Source organism: Strix aluco, chromosome 2, assembly GCF_031877795.1.
Source record: "Strix aluco isolate bStrAlu1 chromosome 2, bStrAlu1.hap1, whole genome shotgun sequence".
In the NCBI taxonomy this organism is placed as follows: Eukaryota; Metazoa; Chordata; class Aves; order Strigiformes; family Strigidae; genus Strix; species Strix aluco.
This window is the reverse complement of record NC_133932.1, coordinates 8,941,768-8,964,274: the sequence shown is the minus strand read 5'-3', so window position 1 is coordinate 8,964,274 and position 22,507 is coordinate 8,941,768. Positions and strand designations below refer to the sequence as shown.

The 22,507-nt window shown below is 38.0% G+C and overlaps 1 protein-coding gene across 2 annotated transcripts in view; it reads right to left on the bottom strand.

Moving 5' to 3' along the window:
- Positions 1–5,556: 5,556 nt before the first annotated feature.
- Positions 5,557–22,507, bottom strand: part of LOC141920116 (transient receptor potential cation channel subfamily V member 6-like) — a 32,379-nt gene continuing 15,428 nt past the window's right edge. Inside the window, exons 8-16 of one of the 2 annotated variants that reach the window (XM_074816812.1) lie at positions 17,610–17,822; positions 17,177–17,263; positions 15,997–16,073; positions 15,524–15,689; positions 15,189–15,255; positions 14,313–14,581; positions 13,187–13,293; positions 11,482–11,720; positions 5,557–5,618 (exon numbers count right to left, since the gene is read on the bottom strand). In XM_074816812.1, the coding sequence (XP_074672913.1) occupies positions 5,557–5,618; positions 11,482–11,720; positions 13,187–13,293; positions 14,313–14,581; positions 15,189–15,255; positions 15,524–15,689; positions 15,997–16,073; positions 17,177–17,263; positions 17,610–17,822 (1,287 nt within the window). Of the gene's footprint in view, positions 5,619–10,913; positions 11,721–13,186; positions 13,294–14,312; positions 14,582–15,188; positions 15,256–15,523; positions 15,690–15,996; positions 16,074–17,176; positions 17,264–17,609; positions 17,823–22,507 lie in introns of those variants that run through there. The other variant, XM_074816813.1, reaches the window with a different exon arrangement.

The window sequence follows — 22,507 nt, the reverse complement described above, 5'->3', positions numbered from 1 at the left end:
GAGATAAAGACATTTTAATAGGAAAAGAAGAAGCTGAGTGCACAAGCGAAGTAAAATATTCATTCACTACTTCCCATCAGCAGGCAGGTGTTTAGCCAATTCCAGGAAAGCAGGGCTAACATATGTAACAGTTTCTTGGGAAGACAAATGTCCCCCCTTCCTCCTTCTTCCCCCAGCTTTTATTTCTGAGTACAATATAGGGTATGGACTATCCCTCTGGACAGTTGGGATCAGCTTTCCCAGCTGTGTCACCTCCCAACTTCCTGTGCACCCCGAGCCTACTCACTGGAGGGGCTGTGTGAGAATCAGAAAAGGCCTTGATGCTGTGCAAGCACTGCTCAGCAATAACTGATGTGTCCCTGTGTTATCAGCACTGTTTTAATCACAACTCTAAAACACAGCACCATGCAAGCTACTGTGAAGAAAATTAACTCTATCCCAAGCAAAACCAGTACATTCAATTAATTTTCTCTGTATATTATTGTGCAGGAAGCCTAGACGGCTAAATGACAGCAGAAGATACCAGTGTGGGAGAAACCCCCAAATTAATTGGTACAATAATGATAGAAGACAAAAGCCCAGCCCCCAAACTTCTAAACTCAGCCCAGATGTCTAATGAAATAATGTGAAGCCCCAGGAGAATGATTTAGAGCAACTTGCATTAAGTATCCAGTTATTTTATGTGCTTCTATATCCTATCTCCATATTCTTCAGGTATGCCTATAGAAAAGAAAATACTATGGAAATTGCCTGAACTTTTCTGTAAGTCCTAGCTTATTCCATAGTTCTCAAAATGCTTTTGAAGCTGCTATGCAATTACCATTAAAAATAAAGATTCTAATAACAATGTAGCATTTGTGCCAAGTTCAAGAGTAAGAGTCTGCAGTTCCTGAGAAGAAAACAAATATGCTTTGTATAAACAGAGGAGAACTTGGGTATAGGTGTCTTGTAAAAGTGATGGTATGTACAGATAGACTTTTTAATGGATTTCAGCAATTAGGAGTCTGCAAAGATGATAATGGAAAACTGTTTTGTAGATTGGTAATTTATCTCATTTCTGACCTTCCGCAACATCACTCTGAATGAGAGGTCCATTATAAGGAGGGACATGGTAGCTTTTTTCCCATTACTGCGGAAAATATATGTTTATGCCTTTGTTCTCATGGGCCCCATCTTTTTAATACATACATATATACACAATCAGCACTACAACAGGTGCAGTTATGTTTCTTTTTATTTCAGTTTTTTGAATTAGATTCCTCTGCTTTTTCTATGATCCTATACTGAATGTACTAATTTGTATACCTTTTGCACAGGGCTCACTGGATATGTGGAGGTGCCCCACAGACAAATACAGTTCTAGGCTTCCTTGAACTGTATGCTACACCAGAAGAAGCTTGTGTTTGAAGATGAAATTGATACAATTAAGAGGTAGACAGAAGTTTAGGAGAAGACCCAGGGGAAAGTATATATGTGAGGAATATCTCAGAAGGTTGAGATTTTTTCTGTATTTTAACCCTAGGATAAGATCTTCCTATAAAATCTGATCTTCTAACAGGCTATGCACACTAGTTTTAGTATCAGGTTGCATGTCATATAAAAAGGGAGCTTTTATTTGCCACAGAACTGCAAAACTCTCTAAAGTAGCTTGTAAGTCTATCGTGTAATAAAACTAAGGAAAGTCTTGATCATACTTTCTCCTGTCAGGGAGTGGCCCCAGCGCTACTGATTGACAAAAGGCATTTGGGATAAAAATAGAGAGTTTTAAAAGACAAGCTGGCAGATTATTCCATACTGAAAGAAACATATGGAAGTATATAAAGAAGGAGCTGCTGGAGTAGTGAACAAAGAGAAGGACAGAAAGACAGAAACAGAAGAATACGTCTTTCTTCCTACTAAAGAAAATAAATCCAGACATACAGGAGGTGAAAATATGAAGACAAATGCACACCTATAGGAAGTATTTCTTAGCGCAGATCATCAAAAGGGGTGTCAGAACACCAACACCAGAGACCTGACTGTTGTAAATGAAAGGATTTATTTAATTAGCTATTAGCAATATCCTCTGACCAGTCAATAGGAGAGCTAGTCTCCCATAGGCAGACACATGTAAATATGAAGATTTTACTACTTTAGCATTCAATCATATCCTGAATCTTTGGAAAGCATTGGTGAGGTAAGCTTTTAGAAAAGATCTTTCCAAGAAAATACAGAGTTCTAACTATATTGCTTTACCCTTCTGCTTTTAATAGTGAAGAGTTGTGTTACAGTTAGAAAATGTCCTCACTTTCCAGCATTCATATATATTTGAGTTTAAATATTTTGTATTATGAGTAGGTAGTTCTGACACTAGATCATTTGGTCTGTATTGTTCTACCAACAAGAGAAGCACCATTTGTACTTTTCTAAGGGGGTGCTCCCTCAGTCTCTCCTAGCACCCAGGTCACCAACTACTGATACTGGAAAGCCCTCTTAAAAACACTAAACAATAACTTCCAGTGATGCTCTCTTTACTTGAGCAGTGTTCAAAGCTATAGGTCAAATAATCATGACAGAAAACTGTTGAACAAAGCCATCAATGGCAACTTCTGTTAAGTGTGATGAAGAAGGGGAAATACATTGCTATCATATGTACAAAGCATTTCAAAATATCCTATCTTTTCCATTCACAGAGAATAGGAAAACACCCAGGCTTGTTGTGAAAAGGTGGTGGCTAAAGATCATAGCACAACCAAATAACGTGGACTGACCACATGCCTTCTTTCAGCATGGATTCCACCAGCCCATGAGTCTGATGAAACTGTTAAGCTTTAAGGCCAGCTAGGATTACCTTCTGCAAGCTGGTGAACCACTCCTTCCATCAGCCCCTCCCTGGCGAGATTAGTGTTTGTTAAATTCAGTTGCTTTAGAATTATGATTGACACCCAGATATGTGTGTGCAAGGCTGTCCAGAGCCCATGCCCGCTGTTGACACAATGGCATGAAGGTGACCTTTTGCACATTGACATTTATGATCCATACCTGATTATTTCATATGTGGAAACATGTGGTCTTACCAACAGGAGTTAGTGAGGTCCATTCCAAACATTGAGACATAGGAGGAATAAGCATGGCAGTGTTCTCAAGCATCTCAGTTACATCCCCAGTGTATCACATTACAGTGAGCCAGTCTCTATTGCTTCAACACTCCAGGGTACTGTCCCCAGGAGACTAAGCAAGCTAGTCATGAGCCTGAATAAAGAACTATCTCTTATCTGAATCCATTAGATTCCATTTCATATCTGTCATAAGCAGTATGTACTTCCATGTACAGAAGAAGCATAGATGGACTTCTGGGAAAATTACGAGCAGCTGTGGTCTTATTGCTTTGTAAAAAAAAAAAAAGGAAACTTAGAATTATAGTTCAAATTCTTCTGTTTGCATCTGCCTTGTACCTCCTTAAAACCTATTCTTGTCATTTTATTATCTTTCAGTTCAAGTGCAAGAAAATTAATGACGTCCCACTTAATCTTTTCATCTTTGAAATGTTTGGATTTGTCACAGTTCAAGTTCTACCATTTGCTATGGAAATCATCTTCATCTACAGCTAAAAGTTTATAGCAGGTTTCTTCAAAAACACAGTCTGAACTCACAGTTTATAACCAGTTTAAACAAATAGTTGAAAAGAAATCTTTCACCCTATAATGCACACTTCACATTGATTTAGTGTAAAAATTGCTTCAGGAATTGGATTTCTGTGATTATTTTCTCCTTTTCTGACTATAGCAGTACTAGGGAACTCTTTCTCTAATAAGAGAGAAAAAAAGCCCTTAAGGATATGTGGACATTTTTTGCAGAGGCGAAGTGGCCTTACTGTCAGTTATTAAGGATGGATTTTGCCTTGGTCAGGTAACAGCACGTCAACTCACTTCAGCACGTCAGATGAAAAACTAAGTCATATAGACCTCCCTCTCCCACTTCCCTCCCTCCTTTTTCATCTTTCCTCCCTCGCTCCTTCTGCCCTTCACTCCTTCCCTACTTCTTTCCTCCCTCCCTTCCTCTTTTCCTTCTTTTCTTCCCTCCCACCTCTCCACTCCTTCCTTCCTTCTTTCCTTCTTCCATATGATTTGATCATATCAGAAATACCCTGATATCTAAACACGCATGTCTGTTCCTTGTTAATTCCCAACTGTCTGCATTAGTACTTACTGAATTTTTGTGATCACTAAATTCCAGTCTTATTTCTGCCAAAGAGGTGTTTCTGGTTTTTGGAATAAACTTAAAGATATTAAAAATGTACCACAACATTGCAATATTATATATTCCTGCTGTAAAACAAAGTTTTAAAACAGCGAGCAACTTCCTCTAAATTTAGGAGGTAAATAGTTGTTCTTCAGTGTTTACCCATTTTATTGTCCCAAAGTTTGGAAAAAATGTTTATAAAAGTCAGCTTTCCTGACTTATTCACAAGGACACTACTCTGAAAACCATGTGACAGTATGACACAGCAACAGTTTCTTCTCCAGAATGTACAGGCCTGATCAACAGTACTGATTCCTTTTCATTAGTCCGTGGCCCAGCCATGGCCAGCAGGCTTGAGTGGACCCTGGGTGGGGGGGTGTAAATGTTACATATATGTGATGTAAGCTTGGTGAAACCAGGGAAAGGCTGAATCATGAAAAATTGCACATGAATTACAATTTAAGAAAAAGGTGCCAAGCTAAGGTGAGGTGCAGATTCAGCAACTTAGGAGGAAATCCCCATACTTTCTTTAATGACAGGTCAAACTATTTCAGTCTTATCTTCTGTAGCACATAAACTGAGAACGTTGCAAAATATGGTGAGCTTAGCACTTCAAAAAGTCTTCTTTGAGCCTACAAAGAAAAACAGCCTTCCGTTGTCTTGTTGATGTGCCTTAAGCAAGACAGTCAGGCAGCAAAGTTTTCAAAATTCTTGTTCATGTCCTAATTATCAATATATGATGTTTTGCATGAAGCCTACTAGGAATTTTATGAAGACCCATATCCTCCAAATTACTTCCAGAGGCCTTTCAATATGCTTCAGCTGATGTCCTTCAGCAGGTAAGGGCTTTACAACTTACTTGTTTGTAGGATCACCCATGAGACTATCTGAATGGCACTATCAAGTATACCCTTAACCCCAGGGGATACAAGACTATTGTTCATACTGGGAATCATAAAAACACCAAGACAAATGTCCAGCTTTATACTGTTTGCTAAGTTTCATTAAGTACATTTTTTTTAGCTCAAATTTTTTGCCTGTAAATACAAAATTAATCTCTTCAGTACTGCAGTAATTAATGCGGTTAGTATATGTATATATCTAAGCCTATTCAAATTCATATTGAGCTCTAATATGCTGATGGAGGACAAAATATAGGCACAAGACCAGATGGGAGAAGGGAAATTACAGGAGACAGTAAAGATGGGCTTACAATTTAATTTTATTTTAGATTTCCATTTTCCGGGGGGATGAGGATTCAAATAAAGAAGGCTATTAATGTCTGAATAATAAGGGACAATGATCAATTGTGACTTGAGAGGTTCAGCTTGGACATTAGGAAAGAATATTCTCACCACAAGGCTGGTGAAACAGGTACACAGAGGAGTTCTGGATCTCTGTCTTTAAGATTTTCAAGACTCTGGAAGACAAAGTCATGGCAGACATGGTCTGATGTTGGATGACCTCAGATGTCCTTTACAACCAATTCTTCTATGAGCCAATCTGACTAGAAATCTGATAAATTCAAAATCATTCATTCATTTTTTTAATGACTTGCTTTTCTTGTATCTTCAAATCCAAGCTGACTTGTAAAATTATCCTGCAGATAATGCCACTGATTAGTGATCAGAATCACTGGTATTTATTTGTGGGAAGAATTAGTCCAATCTATTTCACCTCTGGGTGAAACCCTAGAGCTTTATTTGTCAAGCACTGAACACTAGAAGAAAGGATGAAGGGTGAATAAGTCAAATTTCCTCCCGGAAGAGTTTTTCCAGGCAAGCTAGTGAATTTATCAGAAGCATAGTGGGAAAAGACAGAGAATAGTTTACAACATAAATGAGAATAGAATTGGGCAAGTACTTTTTGTACCTTACTCTCCTGAAAGGCAGGACTGTTTATTCTGCTCCGTTGAATTTGCCATAAAATTATTTTTGATGCAGAATTATGTCTCATCTTTTCCTATTTAAAAAGTTTTCAAAATGGAGATAATCTGAACCAGTGAGGAGACAATAACTAATAACCTAACACCTGGTTGGTTCTGTGGAAAGCGTGAAACCACAGCTACAAGAGGTGTCAAGTGCCTGACTCATCTCAGTCAAAGCTTTAGATTTTCTGTACTTAAGCAGCTGGGCAATTTGAAAACTTATTTCTCAAGATGACACAGAAATCAGCACATCTGACAAGGAATCTGTAACTTTTTCCATCTGGTTCCTGACATTTCATTTGCCCAGCTATCCCCTTGGGAATTCTAGGAAGCTACCACATTCTCTTCAACTTTCCCTCCATGTCCCAGACAGAAGTGGGGCTAGCACCAATGCACAGCATGGTTTTACCAAATGGCTGTCAGTCCACCTTGACTATACCAATAATACAGTTGATTAGTATGTGTTGTAGATATTGTCCCCCTAGAAACTTTAATTTATTGATATTTTATATTAAAATCCCTAGATCAACTTAGAACTTCTCAGAGGTTTTTTAAAATCAATATCAGGCTGGCTGAGCTTATGGAACACTACAGTATTTTTTTCTCAGTTCTGCTTCTTTCTGACATACAGTCTCAATTAATTAATTGTAACAAAAAGAGAACTTTAGCCAACCAATGCATTTGATTAATGAGTAGGAAGGTATTCTAAGGACAGGATTTTCATGTATGCAGAGGGATGATGGTAAAGTGTGCTTCTGATGGAGCAGCAGAGAGGAAAAAATAGCAGCAGATCTTACATAATTTGCAATTATCAACCCAGCATAAAACAGTAGCAAGATCAGAGGCTTATCATATAGCCCAACTCAGAGATGCTTGCTTACATTTTCACTAGTTTCTGGTCTTGGATTGTAGATTCCTCAAAGCAGGCCCAAAACTCTTGTCAAAGAGTTCTCTGTGCACAGTTGAGAGCTTGATTAAAATGCTATCACTTCAGAAATAAAAATAACCTTATTCTTAAAATCAATAGTTAATGGCTCTAAATATTACCTAAACTTCTATGAACCAATTATTTGTTGGATTGGTTTATTCCCATTTAGAAAGCTTTGAAAAGATCAACTTAAAATGTTGTTTTGTTTATTTCTATACAAGACACAGATAAGGATGGGTTTGTTCTTGCATTTATTATAAAAATCTAAAAAAATGGCACATATTACTGGGACTAAAGTTAGATACTGCAAACAAGAGAAAAAACAAGTGCAAACAGAAAGTCCAATTAAACTATTGTTTCAGTATATTAGCAATTTTATTGATATCTAATAAACAAGCAAGACCCTTTATTTACAGATGAGTTCCTCAAGAATACAGAATGCACTTCAATAGGAGTTTATGGAAATTCATTCATCAGGATTCATCCCACTAGTCTGACTTGCAGTTTCTTTACCTTGTTTGCTTTAATGTGTAATATAAGATGAAGTCCTCATCCTAGATGATCTTCAAGGTCCTTTCCAACCTATATGATTCTGTGATTCTGTGATTCTGTGAAATCATAGTAATCATTTAAGAAATGGTGTAAACATCAAATTCAGCAAACCACGATTTTACCCACAAAACTGGGCTATCTCTGTCTGGTTTGCGTGTGTATTACTAATGAAACTCCCTGTACCTATGTGCAAAATAGGTCATTCCACCAACAGGAAAATATGGCTTTTTCTCAAAAAACCTTGTACTGCAGTTTTCACTAAACACTCAATGACTTTAAAAAATAAGGGCCTCGATAGTTCTTATTTTGAAATGGAAATCAGTATTTGAAACTATACAAATTTTGTATAAGGAAATTACTGAAGTGGATTGCTGTGGAAAAACAGCTTTAATCCAAAAAATCTAACACGGACCCAAACATGACAAACTGACCCAAGTCAGTTAATGTCTGTGATTGTTACCAGAGAAACAAGCACAAAAATCAGCCCATGATATTTATTTTACATACAAAGAAGCAGACAACATACTCCATATATTTAAAATTTTTATTTTCAGTAAAATACTTCTCATTTTACTACAAGCAACTGGATCAAAACATTAATTCTTATCACATTATCAGAAACTAAGAAGTTGCTTCAGTAAGGTAGAAGATAGTTTGAGGTCAGCAGTTTCAGGGAGGGGATGAATGTCTGCTTTGAAATTATTGCAATATTGTTAGAAGGGAGAGGAAAGACACCTTGCAACAAAAAGGAGCAGAAATACTGTTTCAGAATTTTAGGATATAACTAAAATGCAAAAAATTGAAGCAAATCCTGAAGCAGCATATTCATGCAGAATATTACAGCAAAAGTGCTTTGCCTTTGTGTGACTGTAGTCATTGCTGTTTCCAAGTATGAGCCAGACAGCATTAAACCAGCTCAAATTTTAGTCTAGTGCCTCCTATTAGTTCACCATCTGAGGTTCACATGGGCACAGCTCATGTGTATATGTCCTAACGGAAGAGGGTAGGTATTCCACATTTACATATTAAATTTAATATTTCCAGCTTCTGCTGTGCCCATTATATCTGCTGACTTTTCCCACCTCAAATTTTCTTCTATAGCTGTTTATCCTCCAGATCAAATAAATTATGCTAAAAATGGTCTACACCAGTCATCATCAACAAAAAGAATATGCAAAATTGACTGGGGAATAATTTAATATTGATAAATATTCTGCCCCCTTTTGTATATGATTTTTTCAGTGATTTTTTTTTTAATGTGCTAGTCACCTCAGGAAACTGGAAGCCAAATTCCAATAGCAGTCAGGAAGAAATTTTTTATGATGAGAGTGGTGAAACACTGGAACAAGCTGCGCAGAAAGATAGTACATGTCCCATCCCAGAAACATTCAAGGCCAGGTGTGACAGGGCTCTGAGCAACCTGATCTAGTTGAAGATGTCCCTGCTCATTGCAGGGGGACTGGATTAGATGGTCTTTAAAGGTCCCTTCCAACCCAAAATATTCTATGACTCTCTATCTTATTTACATTAGGCAAGTCCAAAGACAGGAAATAAATCACACAGTTCTATGCTGTTCTGTGCATAGGTTCTGTGGAAGGAGTTTGAAAGCTAACTATTACAGAATATAATTTTTCAAGAGGAGGCACTTCCTTAAAAATATCTGCTACTGGATTTTTTCTTTTCTTTTTATGCAGAGCAGATACAGAAATCTATAAAGACCTAGCACTGTTAACTGAGTTCTGTTCTGCCTCCTGCAATGTCAATATGTTGTTTTGAGTTCCGAGGTCAAAACTCTAATTATTGTTTATAGTGACGAAGAACACAAAATCAGAACAGGGCTTACACAGCCTATACTTCAAACAAGCTTTTAAAATATGATGATGATGATGATGATGATGTCACAAAGAGGAGTCCTTTTGTAGAAATGGCTATATGTGGCTCCATCTTAATAGTATTACTGCAGGTTTCTAAACTAGTGAAAAGACTACTATACTTGGGGGCAGGGGGAGGTGGGGGAAGCCATCAGTTCTCCCCTACCTGCTACTTCATATTCACTATGACAGAAAATTCATCTACAATTACAGCAGCAATTCACAGTTCTGGTTAATGTACCACATTGTTCCCATCCCCATAGACCACCAGCACAAAGGTTTTGGGAAGGACTGACAATACTTAAGTGAACAAGACCAGGCAACACTTTCAATGCAACAAAAGGAGTCAACTCAAAAGTATGCAATTGAATTTCACAGTCTTCCACTGGAGCATAAATACACATTCAAGTAAGAGAAAGAGGACATTTGAATAAACACACATAATTGCAAAGGTCACGATGCTCATTATAGCACCTGCAAGAGAGGAGGTGTAGGAGATGTTTGCTGTGATATTTCAATACAATCAGAAATGCACTGGATTCAGCTTTTTCATTATCTGCTTTGATTATCACAGGGTGATTTGGCTCAAAGTCTAATGCTAGATAATAATCCTTGGCTTCTTAAAAAACAAAGTTTCTGTTACTAGCCCTGTTGGACAGAAATGTTAAGACCATGGACTGCTTTCCACTTCTGTTACTGGCATAAAACTCCACACCCCTGAGAATACAAAAAAGCCTGAAATGACCCTGCATTTCTCTGAACATTTCTCCATTTTTCTTAAAGTGGTCCTAAGCAGATGACAAACTGACAGACTGGCACAGTATCATGCGTGGAAGGGAACTGCATGGATGACTCAGTTGTTCATTGGACAGTTTTAGACTTTCAGAGAGAGAGCAAGCATGTGAACACACAAGTTTCTGAACTGCCTCTGCAATAGCTCTTATTCATCTATTCAACATTTCCTCTCCTTTTCTTTCAGTGCTACATTGTAGCACACTACCCAAGGTTGACAGCTTAGTTATAAGTCAAAGAACCATGGCTCAGAATCCTGCTCTTCCACAGAAAACAAAAGACCAGCTTCACCTCACTTGGGAGATCAATAGCTCTGCTGAAATTTCACACTGCCGAAAGTCACCTTACCAGGTCATATGTGCTCTTATTAGGAAAAGAAGTTCCTACTTCAGATCCTTCAGAATCCTCCCAGGAATAGCAGTCACTTCTCTTTAAAAGCTTAAAGTGCATTCATGTGACAACAAAATAAAACAAACAAACACATCACTAAAATAACCCCAAACAAACCAACCAAACCAAACCCAAAACAAAACAGTCCTGTTAAGACAACAATGTTGAAAATGCAGCTAATAGAGACTTCGGTTCTTCAGAGGGCAAAATCTGTCAGGCCCTGAATGCCAGCTTAAGTAGTTACAGTCCTTTTAATCACCACAATGTCAGTGACTATCTTCATTCCTGAGCTTAGCTACAGGGTTTTTTTTCAGTTCTGTAACCAAATCATAAAACAGAACTTCAGTCAACTCTCTCTGCTATAAGAGCATTGGGATTTTGTGAAATTGGAGGGAGAGATTATACTGTATGCAACAGTCTGGGAGAGGACTTACTGATCACTTATTTGTAAATGGATGAAATCCCATTGCTGGCTTCTTTTACTCATTTCTGCAGGGTGCATAACAAACCACAACAGACCTTAGCTCAACAAGCCCACCAGCTTGGTGCAAGTATCAGTGCAACAGCAGAGACACTTAAACGTAGGAGAGAAAAGACTGCATTCATATATCATAACACAGATGCCATGAACTGTTTGTGAACTGTTCACCAGCAGAGTTCTTCAAGGCTGACAAGTGTGTGTAGCATGCTGGAGTGTGTATGAACAGTTGCAGAAGATAACTGTTGTGACAAATGATCTGTGTTGTGGAGTAAAAAAGAGGCTTCTTAGACATCATAAACCTCCTCTTCCATGGCATGACCAACCTCTCCACAAAGCTGGTGGAAGGTGTTGCGCCTCAGGATCTCCCAGCCACGGTGAGAACTAGTCCTGGATGTGCTCCGTGACAATGACAGAGCAGACCGTTCCTTCTTGTACAGAATGTCTCTATTGATTTCCAGCTTTTCCAAACCTTTGTCATAGTTATCCCTATCCTGAGCCTTAAATGCTTCTGTGTAACGCATCAGCTTGTGTTTGTTGGGATCAACCCTGTCTTCAACTCTGTAAGAGGATTAAAAAACATAAACTGAATGAAGTAGAAACATGCCAGTTTATCAACAAAACCAAGCAGTCACAAGAAGCAAGCCCCTCCCAAAAATATGCCTACTGATCCAGACATTCCAGGAAATCTACACAGGAACAGGAAACAGATCATAGGCATGGTGCTAGCAGCTGCTAGCACACAATTATCTCCTAGATCTTCATCCCCATCATTGACTTCAGTACCCTTATCTGCCCATGGTTTCCTGTCCTTCAACTCATTTTCATGATTTGGCCTTTCTGTTTTGCCAGCTGTAAGCTATCAGCAGACCTACCCTACCTGACTCTAGGTCCAGATCCTTTCTATATACACATATATTCATCCATTGCCTTTGTTCTTCTCTTTCCTCCTCTGATACTCCATGGCTGCAAGCCTCAGGATGTCACTTATCTTTTGCTGAATTTTTATTTAACTGCTCCACTTGCACCAACCCTTCTCTACATTACTTCTAACTTGTCTTCTGAAATACTCTCCCACACTATATACAATGAACATACATGTCATTTGACAGAACTAAATCACACCAAAATTTCTTCTCATAGCATCGAGCAAAGAATTGTTGCTGCGATATTGCTCTTGCAAAGTTACATTTTGCACCTTTGACTGAAGGTCTTGCATATTGGTACCACTTTAGGTCTGCTTGTTCTGCCCAGCAAACCTGAAAATCCACAAGGTTCATTTCTCTGCCAAAACCTGCAAAAAGTCCTATTTTGTACAGTCACCACTCCCCCTTCTGGCTTTATCAGCAAAAGATGATGCAGTTAGAAATGACACATGCCCAAAGTTAAATCTTTTCTCACCCTGGAATAAATATTGATTAAAATCAGAAATAACGAATCTATTGTTATGTCGACTACAGACAGTGTGTTTGTTATTTCAGCACCTAAACTGAAATCCTGGACCTAAGCTTTTGCCACCCAATGTAGTCTTTGCAAAGTATAATATAGTTACTGGGTTCACACAAGAAAAGAAATCTTGCCTTTAATTATTCCTGGTTTTGAATAATCTGTAAAGCAGTTCATTGTTGCTGAATACCTAATTGATTGATCCTGCCTCTGCCATTTCATGCATCTAATAGATAGGGACAGACAAGCAAGCACAGCAGTGAAGTTTTGTGATACTCATTATAAAAAGTTTGAAAGAAAAATTCAGGCCTTATAACCCATGTAATTTCTGGGGTCTGTCTCCTGTGATTACTGGATAAGATAACATCAGCTGATTTCACAAGGAACTGCACAGCAGGGTTTTCTGCTGGGAACAGTGGTTGTCTATCAATCACAGACAGAAAACAGATTGGGGTCTGTATTCTGGAAGGGAAGGACTCCAAACACTCCTCCCCAGGCCACTGGAAAGGCTCTTTATTAACATCCATACACTGGATTCTTCTTCTGGGATCCTTACATGCACACACTAGAAGAGAACTGACCTGAGATACCATCGGTCCCCTAGCCCGTACTCCCTCCCACAGATTCCAGAGCGAGGCCAGAGACACCGTGGCAGTTTCCGCTCCAGCATGACAGTAGTAGCGACAACCTTTAGAATAAAAAAAAAAAAAAAAAGAAAGCACTCGGATGAATTAGGAAAAAAAAAATTCAGACTGTCTTTCAAAATTACCAGTTTTATAAATACTGACCCATTACCGTACTTCATTATAGCTCCATATGTAATGAAGAAAAATCAGAGTCAATCCTCCATTTATTATAGGACAATTCACTATTTTAGTCCTAACTGTACCATGTTTTGAGGAAGCAAAAGTGCTCAACTGTTAAATTTCTTTCCTTTTATACCTGATGGTAATGAGTAGGGTAATTAATTTGCAAGCTAGAGGAGAGTATTTATATCTGCATTAACTACCATCAAAACTTACCAATGTGGCCACACAACTACATTTAACTATTTGACTTACTGCTTTCCCAGAGAAAAATAGTAGGAAGTGGATTTCCTGTCGAGCAGCTATATAACTCATCTGTTTGAATTTTTTTGCCTTTTGAGCTAGAGTCAGGCCAACTTCTTTTAATGGATCTAAAGATGTTACTAACCTACTTGTAATCATTACCTTGCATTCTATCTCCTCTCAGTCAATCCCTATAATTATGATTTAACTCTCAGTTACATAGAAATGCAATTTGTAAAAAAAGAAGCAACTTTAATTCTATTTAACAAGAGATTCCATGAGTAAGGAACAAACAGCTAGGACAAGAAAGGCTGGATGGGCTTCAAGCTGCTATTTGAAATAAGGTAGGAATACCCACACAGCAAAGATATATTGGAAGACAGTTCCACATGGGAAGATGTGCAGAGGAGTAATCCTGCACATAGAAAGGATGGAAGAAATTTAGTGGCTGATGTACAGAAGATGTAAAACATAATTAAAAGGACATGGCTTATTGTATTAGTCCCTGAGAAAAGTGAAGGACAAAGAAATGTTTTAAAGTACCTCATTTAGAGCACAGATGTCAGAGTAAGTAATTGCACCGTCTGGCCCATTCTCCCTGGACAACCTTTCCCCTTCTTTATTCAAAACAAACCCACTACCATCTAAACTAGATTACCTGGGCTCTCCAGAGCTCATCCCGCTCATGGGCCACTCTCCAGTGGGTGTCACCCATCATGGCAATTAACAAGTTGAGCATAAGGAGGGTGGCAATGATGGCGAAGGCAAAGTATACCACGCTGTACATAAAGGGCAGGTCCACATCATAGTTTGCAGGGCCATCAATGATAGTAAGGAACAGCTCAAAGGTGGTGAACAAGGACATGGGATAGTTGTAGAACTGCCCAAGGTTTTCAGGGTTCTCTGTCTGGAAGATGATGTAAAAAGCTAGAGGAGAGCAATGGGGGAAAAAAGTTTAACCCATAGTTTAAAATTAAAATTAGTTTAACAATGGGAATCACATTCCAAAAGCAACAACAGGGTCCTGTAAGAGATGCTGACAACACAAAGTGGTCTGGGAAGGTGTTTCTATACTAGTGCAGTATCCAGCATAACAAGGACAAATCCCTGACTAGAAACCACTGGCATCCATTATAAAATTACTCAGAATTACTTTGATTATTTATTTGTTCTCAAAATAGTGATATTTTCTTCTTCAAGGATATAATAAAGGTATGTGTGTTAATCTCCTTTTCCAAAGACAAATATCATAAATGTAGCATGTTTTTAAACCTTGCCACATATATGTGGAATTACGTGGATTGTCCTAATATCTGTTACCCTGGAAAGAGCAAGAATTTCAAACCAAACTCATAGAACAGAAAACAGTACTGGGAAAGTGACCATGCTTAAAGAAATAGACTTTATACATCATCACCACCTTTGCCACCTAACTTAGAGGGCAACCTGAGAATAAATTAAAACCTACACATTTAATACATACTGAAGAAGTTGGCAGGGGTAACATATTGCTGTTTTGCTTTTGTAGACTCACCTGATGCAAAGCCTAGTATCACCACAGCCATGAGCCAGCAAAAGCGCATAAGATCTCCAAATATCATCTGCAGAGCAAAGACAGAGCCACCATAAGGCCCAACTGTCCCACCAAGTCACAATGCAAGCCTATATAAATAATCTTCCAGATTCTAAGACCATGAGTGGACTAAAGGAAACTTCTACACTGAAAAGAAAACGTGGAAGTCCCAAACAATCTGTGCACTTGCCATTAATGCTAGTCCTGAGGAAGAAAAAGTATTCTTTCAGTTCTCCCTATCTGCAAAGAGGTGTCAGGATATGTGTAACAAGCCCATATTTGTTTGTGTCTTATACCTTCTGGATCATGATGGTAAAGGGTCCAAGCATCTGGAAGCCTCGTGCGAAGTACATGACATTGCACCATCCTAGCACCAGGGCAAAAGACATGGGCACCACCTCACCAGTTGTGCTGGTGAGACGCATCACCATGGTTACTAGAATCATGCAAGCATATGTGATGCTGCAAAGGAAGAAGAGACAGTGAAAAAAGTTCAGTAAATGAATCTTACCCTCCTTTTTTATTTCTTTTCAGAAATTCCAAGACAGGCATATACAGCCACCAGCCCCATAGACAGAGACCTCTCAGCATTGTCAACTCTACCTGTCTGCTCACCTGGCTTCCTACACACCAGCTGGGCCAGTAAGAGAAATAAATCAAGACAAGGTATACTCCAAAAGAATGAAGAAAGTAACTCATCTGTCAAAAGACAGCAGTGGGGAAAATCAGAGACAATATATTTATTAGACTTAAAAAGTGATGTACTTACACAATTATGTGGAAAGGCCCTCCTAGGATGGTTTGTCCAAAGTATTTTGCTGCTCCAACTCTAAGGATATCTGGGATCTAAGAGACACATCCTAATGACTTTAGGACTCAGACAGATTCCATTACACTATTGGTAACCACCAGTATTCACAGGTCTTGGGTCCAGCTGCATCTGCTTTGTTTGATGATTCACAGTTTGATTTCTATATTACTTTAACAGAATGATTTCCTGTGGGATGTGACAGAGATTGCTGGAAAATCTAAGAATGCTTGGGCAGATTGAGAGACTTTGGTATGTGGCAGAGAAGTGTTACAGCGCAGAGTTGTGAGCCTGAAGTTCATATAGATTACTGAGAAGAGACCAGACAAACAGCTGAGCACCAGAAATTAAGACAAAAAAGACCTCTTGGGGAATCAAAGGAGTTTGTTATAATTCTGACTGTGTTAGCTGTAGTGTAGCCTCAGAGTCCCAACCAAACACAGGAAGAAGGATCTGTCCTGAAACATGTATGGGCAGAGAAAAAGCTGTTTACAAGCCCTGTTTTATTTCAGTTCTCCCTGGCTTTGTCATTTGAGTTTTCTCCTATAAATGTTTTGGCTTTCTATTTCGTATTATAATAAAATCAAGTGGGGGATGTATTTATTTTAATTTAAAGAACATTTGCATTCTTTTTGAGAGATCATGGTAAGGAGAACACCTAAATATGTCCACCTCAGAACTCTGGTTGAGTAAGGCTCCTGTTATAGGTCCATACAGTCACTGATCACAAACACAAACTTTTCTGTGTATGCACAGAAATCACCTACCATCCCTAAACACATTAGTATTTAGCAGCACTGGGTGAAGAATCTCTTAAGAATCTCATGCCATAGCTGGGATTCATCTGGACCCACATATGGTGCTAACAGAATCTCTGGCATTATACTGCAGATAGCATTTAAAAGTGCGGCCAGTTCTTCTAATTGCTGCTTCTGCACCTGTAGTCTTCCTAGTACATTGTCACAGTCTCTGTTTCATTCAATAGATATTATTGACAGTGTCTATTGCCACAGATGTATATCAAAGCACTTGGTCTAAGCAAATAAACCCTAACAAGTTGTGAGCACAAACTCATGTCTGTCTAGTAAGTAAAATCGGTCTTGATGAAACTCGAAACTATATAGCTCACTGCTTCTCTTACCTCAAGGACCAAAATTACTACAGCTCCAATGACTGTTATCAGCTCCCCCACCAACCTCAGCTCATCCTCATATGTCATATATGATTCCTGGGAAAAAAAAAAAAAAAAGAGGTGAATGGAAATAAAATTAAATTTTAAAGGGAGTGAAAGGAAATTAAAAAAAAAAAAAAAAGGATGGAGGAAAAGAAGGCCCACTGTTAGTATAATAAACATAACTAGGCCTGACAAGGCCACAGGAACCATCCCAGCCCCAGCAACGGTGAACAGAACATACCCCATGCTCCTCACTGACAACAGTCAGCTGGCAGAAAGAGAGAAGGAGGACAACTCCAATAGCTGGGAACTGGGAAAGACTCGGACTTTCCAGTTAAGTAGGTTAGATGAGAACTGCTCAATGCTGCCTATGGGGCCCTGACTCCTATAGACACAGTACCTGCAGCATTTTCTGGACATAGATTGTATTGTCTCGGCTGCTTGTTTTGTTGCTTGTTCGGGGTTTCAGTGGTCGGTAGACACAGCACATAGTGAAGCAGACCATGTAGAGTATATAGAATAAAGCCAGGAAACAGAAATAGGGCCGACCATACATATTCCACTTCAGGCTCACCAGCTCCTTCACAGGTGTTAGGTCCAAGATCTGGCGTGCCTGAGAAAGACAGAAAGAATTAATTACCATGAGGACATTTGTTTACAAGCATCATTCACATTGTTTCCTGGGAGAATGTTAACAAACTATTCTCACCTACACTATTCAGCTTTAGGAAGCTCAATTTATTTTGCAAAAATGGAATGCTCAAGGGGGTTTGGATTTGCTCAGTTTGCCAGTAAAGAGCTTTGAAAAAAAAGTAAAAAATACATCCTGCAGAGAACAGCTTTTGAGTGACAGTGGGAAGCACAAGAAAAGCATGCTAGTACTGGAATAAGTTTGTTGGCTGTTTAGGCCTGGATGCATACACTTGAGACAGACCTATAATCTAGGTCCATGAATGCAAATATATGAGGATGTGTTACAGAAAATAAAAGGCATTATTTAAAATAGCATTTGATAGCATCCTTTATGAAAGATCCCACTATCTTTTATGAGGCTACCTGCAGAGTGTAAGATATATACATATTAGGGTTGGGCTAACTTTACAGTGTCAGAAAGTTTATAAATCCTGTGAACTCTAGGGACTCAAACACATACAAAGCTAATTCTATTCATGAATTGTCTTTTACTGTAACTGGAACCAGTTTTGAAGAATATTTTCATTTGTTAAGCAAGACAGCACAGTGCACTCTACAGCAGACACTCTGTGTAAAATATACATCATAATTAGAACACAGAATTGAAAATAAGATAATCTGGATTCTATTTTCAGCTACAGAAAAAAGTTTCTGTACAATCTTGCAAAATTCACTTTGATTTTTTCTCCAAATTGGAGTTCTGCATTTATACATGTAAGTTAACATTGGTTTCAACAGCTATTTCTATCAACTTCAGTAGCATTTGTGGAACTCTTAATCTCTAGGAAACATGTCAAAAGATCCTTTAGATGATTAGCTCTCTTTGAAAAACTGACACTGATATTACCTTGATTTAGCAGGCAACTAAGAGGACTTTGGAAAGATTTCCAAAGTTCCTTAATTTCTGTCTAAATGCGGCCTGTTAATGGACTGGATTTTCAAAAGTTTTCACCATTCAGCTATGATGATAAAAAATACAGTATACCCACAGTGATATATACTGTGAAAAAAACAGGCTCTTTCAAACTAGTGCCTTTACATTATTTTTATCATAATCAAAGTTTTGTCCCTTCTTTTTAGAATCTCAGTGGTGCAGCTCAACTATATCTAGAAGATCACATACAGTTCCAGGAAAAACAGAAGCTTCTTGCTTGATATGAAGTGAGCATCTTGCATGATATGAAAAAATAGTGCTGCTGCATACCTTGGGGTTGTGTTTCTGTCAAAGATCTGCATATACGTACTGTGTAGCTGGGAAATTCTATACAAAAAGAAAGCTTCATCAAAATAGTTGTGACCATAGTTTTAGAAGTGACAAAGAGGCTCTGTAAAAAGCAAGAGCAGTGGAGTTATGAGCACTGGAGGGAAGAATCCTCTCCTATCATACAATTCCATTTCAAAAACTAACAGGAAGAATCCAGAAACCTTCTTAAGTGCTCTCATGGTTGATCTGGTTGATTTGCACACATGCACATAAAGGATAAAGAAAATACAGTAGGATGTTACAGGAAAAAAAAAAAAAAATTCAAGATTTTTTCCTCTGTTGAACATTGCTGATCTATGCCTCTGAGTAAATCTATTGATTTGCTGGTGGGATGACAAGTATAAAACCTGTAAACATCAATATCACTCCACTCTTTTTAACTGTTTTCCTAGGACAAGATGAAATTACAGCTACATGAACTGTCTAACAAATGTCATTACTTCCTCCTACAAACTTTGCCTTATCTATGTCCTTAGAGTATCAGTACTCCATCACATAACTTTAGGCACCTAAAGGAGGTATCTTCATTAGTGATGTGGTTATCCTAAGATTTCTCTCCTTGTAGGCAATAGAGTCCTACAGACTTCTGTTCAGCTCACCTAAGATCTAAACTGTTCTCTGGAGATACTTAGTTACTTGCATTTCTCTATCATCCACATGTAAAATACAGGGAATCTGTATTCCTTAATTAAACACTGTAGTTGGAAGCAAAAATGAGATGGAATGAATCTAGGCCAAGTGCACCTCTTTAGCTTAATTTGTCCAATGTTAACACATAATATTGTGTGCAAAAAAGTAATTACTCTCAAACCCACCCAAAACTAGACACTCTGCTTAGTAAAATAGTCTGTGAAGAAAGAATGAACCACAGGAAAACATGTTAATTTTAGTATGTAATGCACTATTGGGATGTATTAAATAACATAGTGACAAGAGCACTATGCTGATATGAATAAAATGGAAGAGAGAATATTAGGGTCTTTTCATACTGAGTTCTTTTGAAAAATTTGTCCTGTGATTCCCTAGTGGTCATAAACTACATAGAATCTCACTGTGAGGAAGTATGTTCCACAGAAGTGACAAATCTTATTTTCAAAGTAGATGGATGATACTGACTCAGGTTATCATGGCTTCCAATATCTGCAGTAATTGAAGAGTTAGATATCTACTTTGGAATCAAATGGATCACCTTAAAGTATTTTCAAAACAAAATCTTTTTCATTCATTTATAAACCATAATCTGTTAAAGTGAAAGTAGAACAAAGATACTTTGTTTATTTGTGCCTGCAAACCCACAAAATCATCATGGAGTGTTTTTGTGTTTTACTGTCATCTCATTATAACTGTTTAGGGTCCCATTCCCAATCTGGAAGAAATCAGTATAGCTGAACTGAAGTTATAATTGTACTGGTTTCCTAGAGTTGAAGAGTGAACCTGTAGTCCTTTATCTGTCTTCCCTATATGGAATTTCTATTGATGTAGATAGAATATGGAAATATTCAGTCTAGAAACAGAACTATGGCTGGTATGTTTATAAAGGATCAAAATTTGATTTGTAGGTCAATGGGCTCAATCCACTCCAGAGATAGTCAAAAGCAGTTGGATTCAGCTACTTTAAGACAGTCAGTGTTATTTAATTTGCAGTTTCTCTGCCTATAAAAAAAGGAAAAATTTATTTGCCTGTTCTCACAGAACACATGCAGGGTTCACATGAGCAGTAAGTTACTATTCCAAGAATCCTTTCAGAGGTTGCTAACCAAGTGCCAAAATATCAACAAGGCCTTTTCTGTAAAAGGGAAACAAAGGCATACATATCATTGATTGGAAATTGCCCTCAGTTCTGATGGCATCTTGAGGGTAAAACAAAAATCTGACAACTAAAATTTATCTGATAAACCTTTGAAATGTTTTTTCCATCCAACTGAGGATGACAGAATATTCCTGTTAGTACAGCAATACAAGTCTTTTGTATCAGATGATTTAGGATAAGAAAATTGGAACATTTTTCCAAAAGAGATTAGTACTTGTCTAAAGCTCCATGGCTTATGTAAAAATATTACATTTTAAGTTTCTGCATTATTATTTGGGTGATACTTAACTGAGTCATCTATATCAAGCCTTCAGCTTCAGCTAGAAGACTGACACAGCATAAGTAGGACAAACAAGATACTTTACACCTTGCTTATGAACTTGACCCACGCACTTTATTAAATGCTTCTAGACCTACTTCCTATTGTAATGTTTAGGGGACCACTGCAATAAGCAAAAAGGAGACATAAGTCAAACTGGCATGAGTGGGTCTGCCTGTAAGGAAAACTTCTAATTGCACTCTAGATGTTTTCCTTCTCTTGCTACGTTGCCCTGTTTCCTCTAAGTCAGCCAAAGACAAATTGCAAAAAGTGAAAGGAAGATGTATGTTTGAGTAAATGGACATGGCTCTAACAGAACTCTTGAATGACCTAAGAAATATCCTAAAGGATCAAAACTGAGATAGCTAACCTAGCTAGATAGCCTTAGATGTTCTGTTTTCTGTAGAAGTCAGTATTCTAGAATTCTTTGCATAGGAGAGTAAATTTTCAAAGGGGTAAGTTTGAAGCTTACTATAATCTTCCTGTAGCTTAGTTCCCTTCTATTTTTTCAACTTTTCATCCACTTAAGGGTCAGAAAATATATCTTAGTACCTCTTTGTGTATGAATCCCCCTTAATACAAGAGGAAGCTGCTTCTGACTGGGGCCTAAATATGCTCTTCTAGTCCAATACCAGACTGGGAGGGTATGATAGGATGGGGTGACACATAGCATTCTTCTAGAGGAGACAGCAAACATTTTGGGCCAAACACATATTGAATGCAAAAAAGAATTACTAGTTATGCATGCAAAAATTGCGATTGCTCATATTTAAGAGTATTCTGGAAAATAAAGAAATCATAGTATCTCATGGTATTTGGGGGCATCTTATCCACTGAAATTAGGAATCTTGGATTTGCATGCACTATATGTTTTAGAATAAGACAGAGGCACAGTATTCTGCCTTCTTTTAGGATTATGGTTTAGTCTTCTGGACAACTTCTAAGGTTGTTCTATTTTTTGACATAGTCTGCTTTCCCCTGAATTTCCACATGTATCACCACACCTAGAAATTTAGAGGATTTTAAATAAAGGAAAATGAGAGTTTCATAGACTTCCTCCACACTGTGCAAAGCTCTCCAGTAGCTGAAACTTCTGTTAGAGAAGTCTGACTAAACTTTTGATAGATAGAAATAATACAGGATGGGTAGAACTGTGCTAATTAAAGTGTCTTCTGATTCATTTCCTGTCCTATTAGGATTATTTAAGGTGAT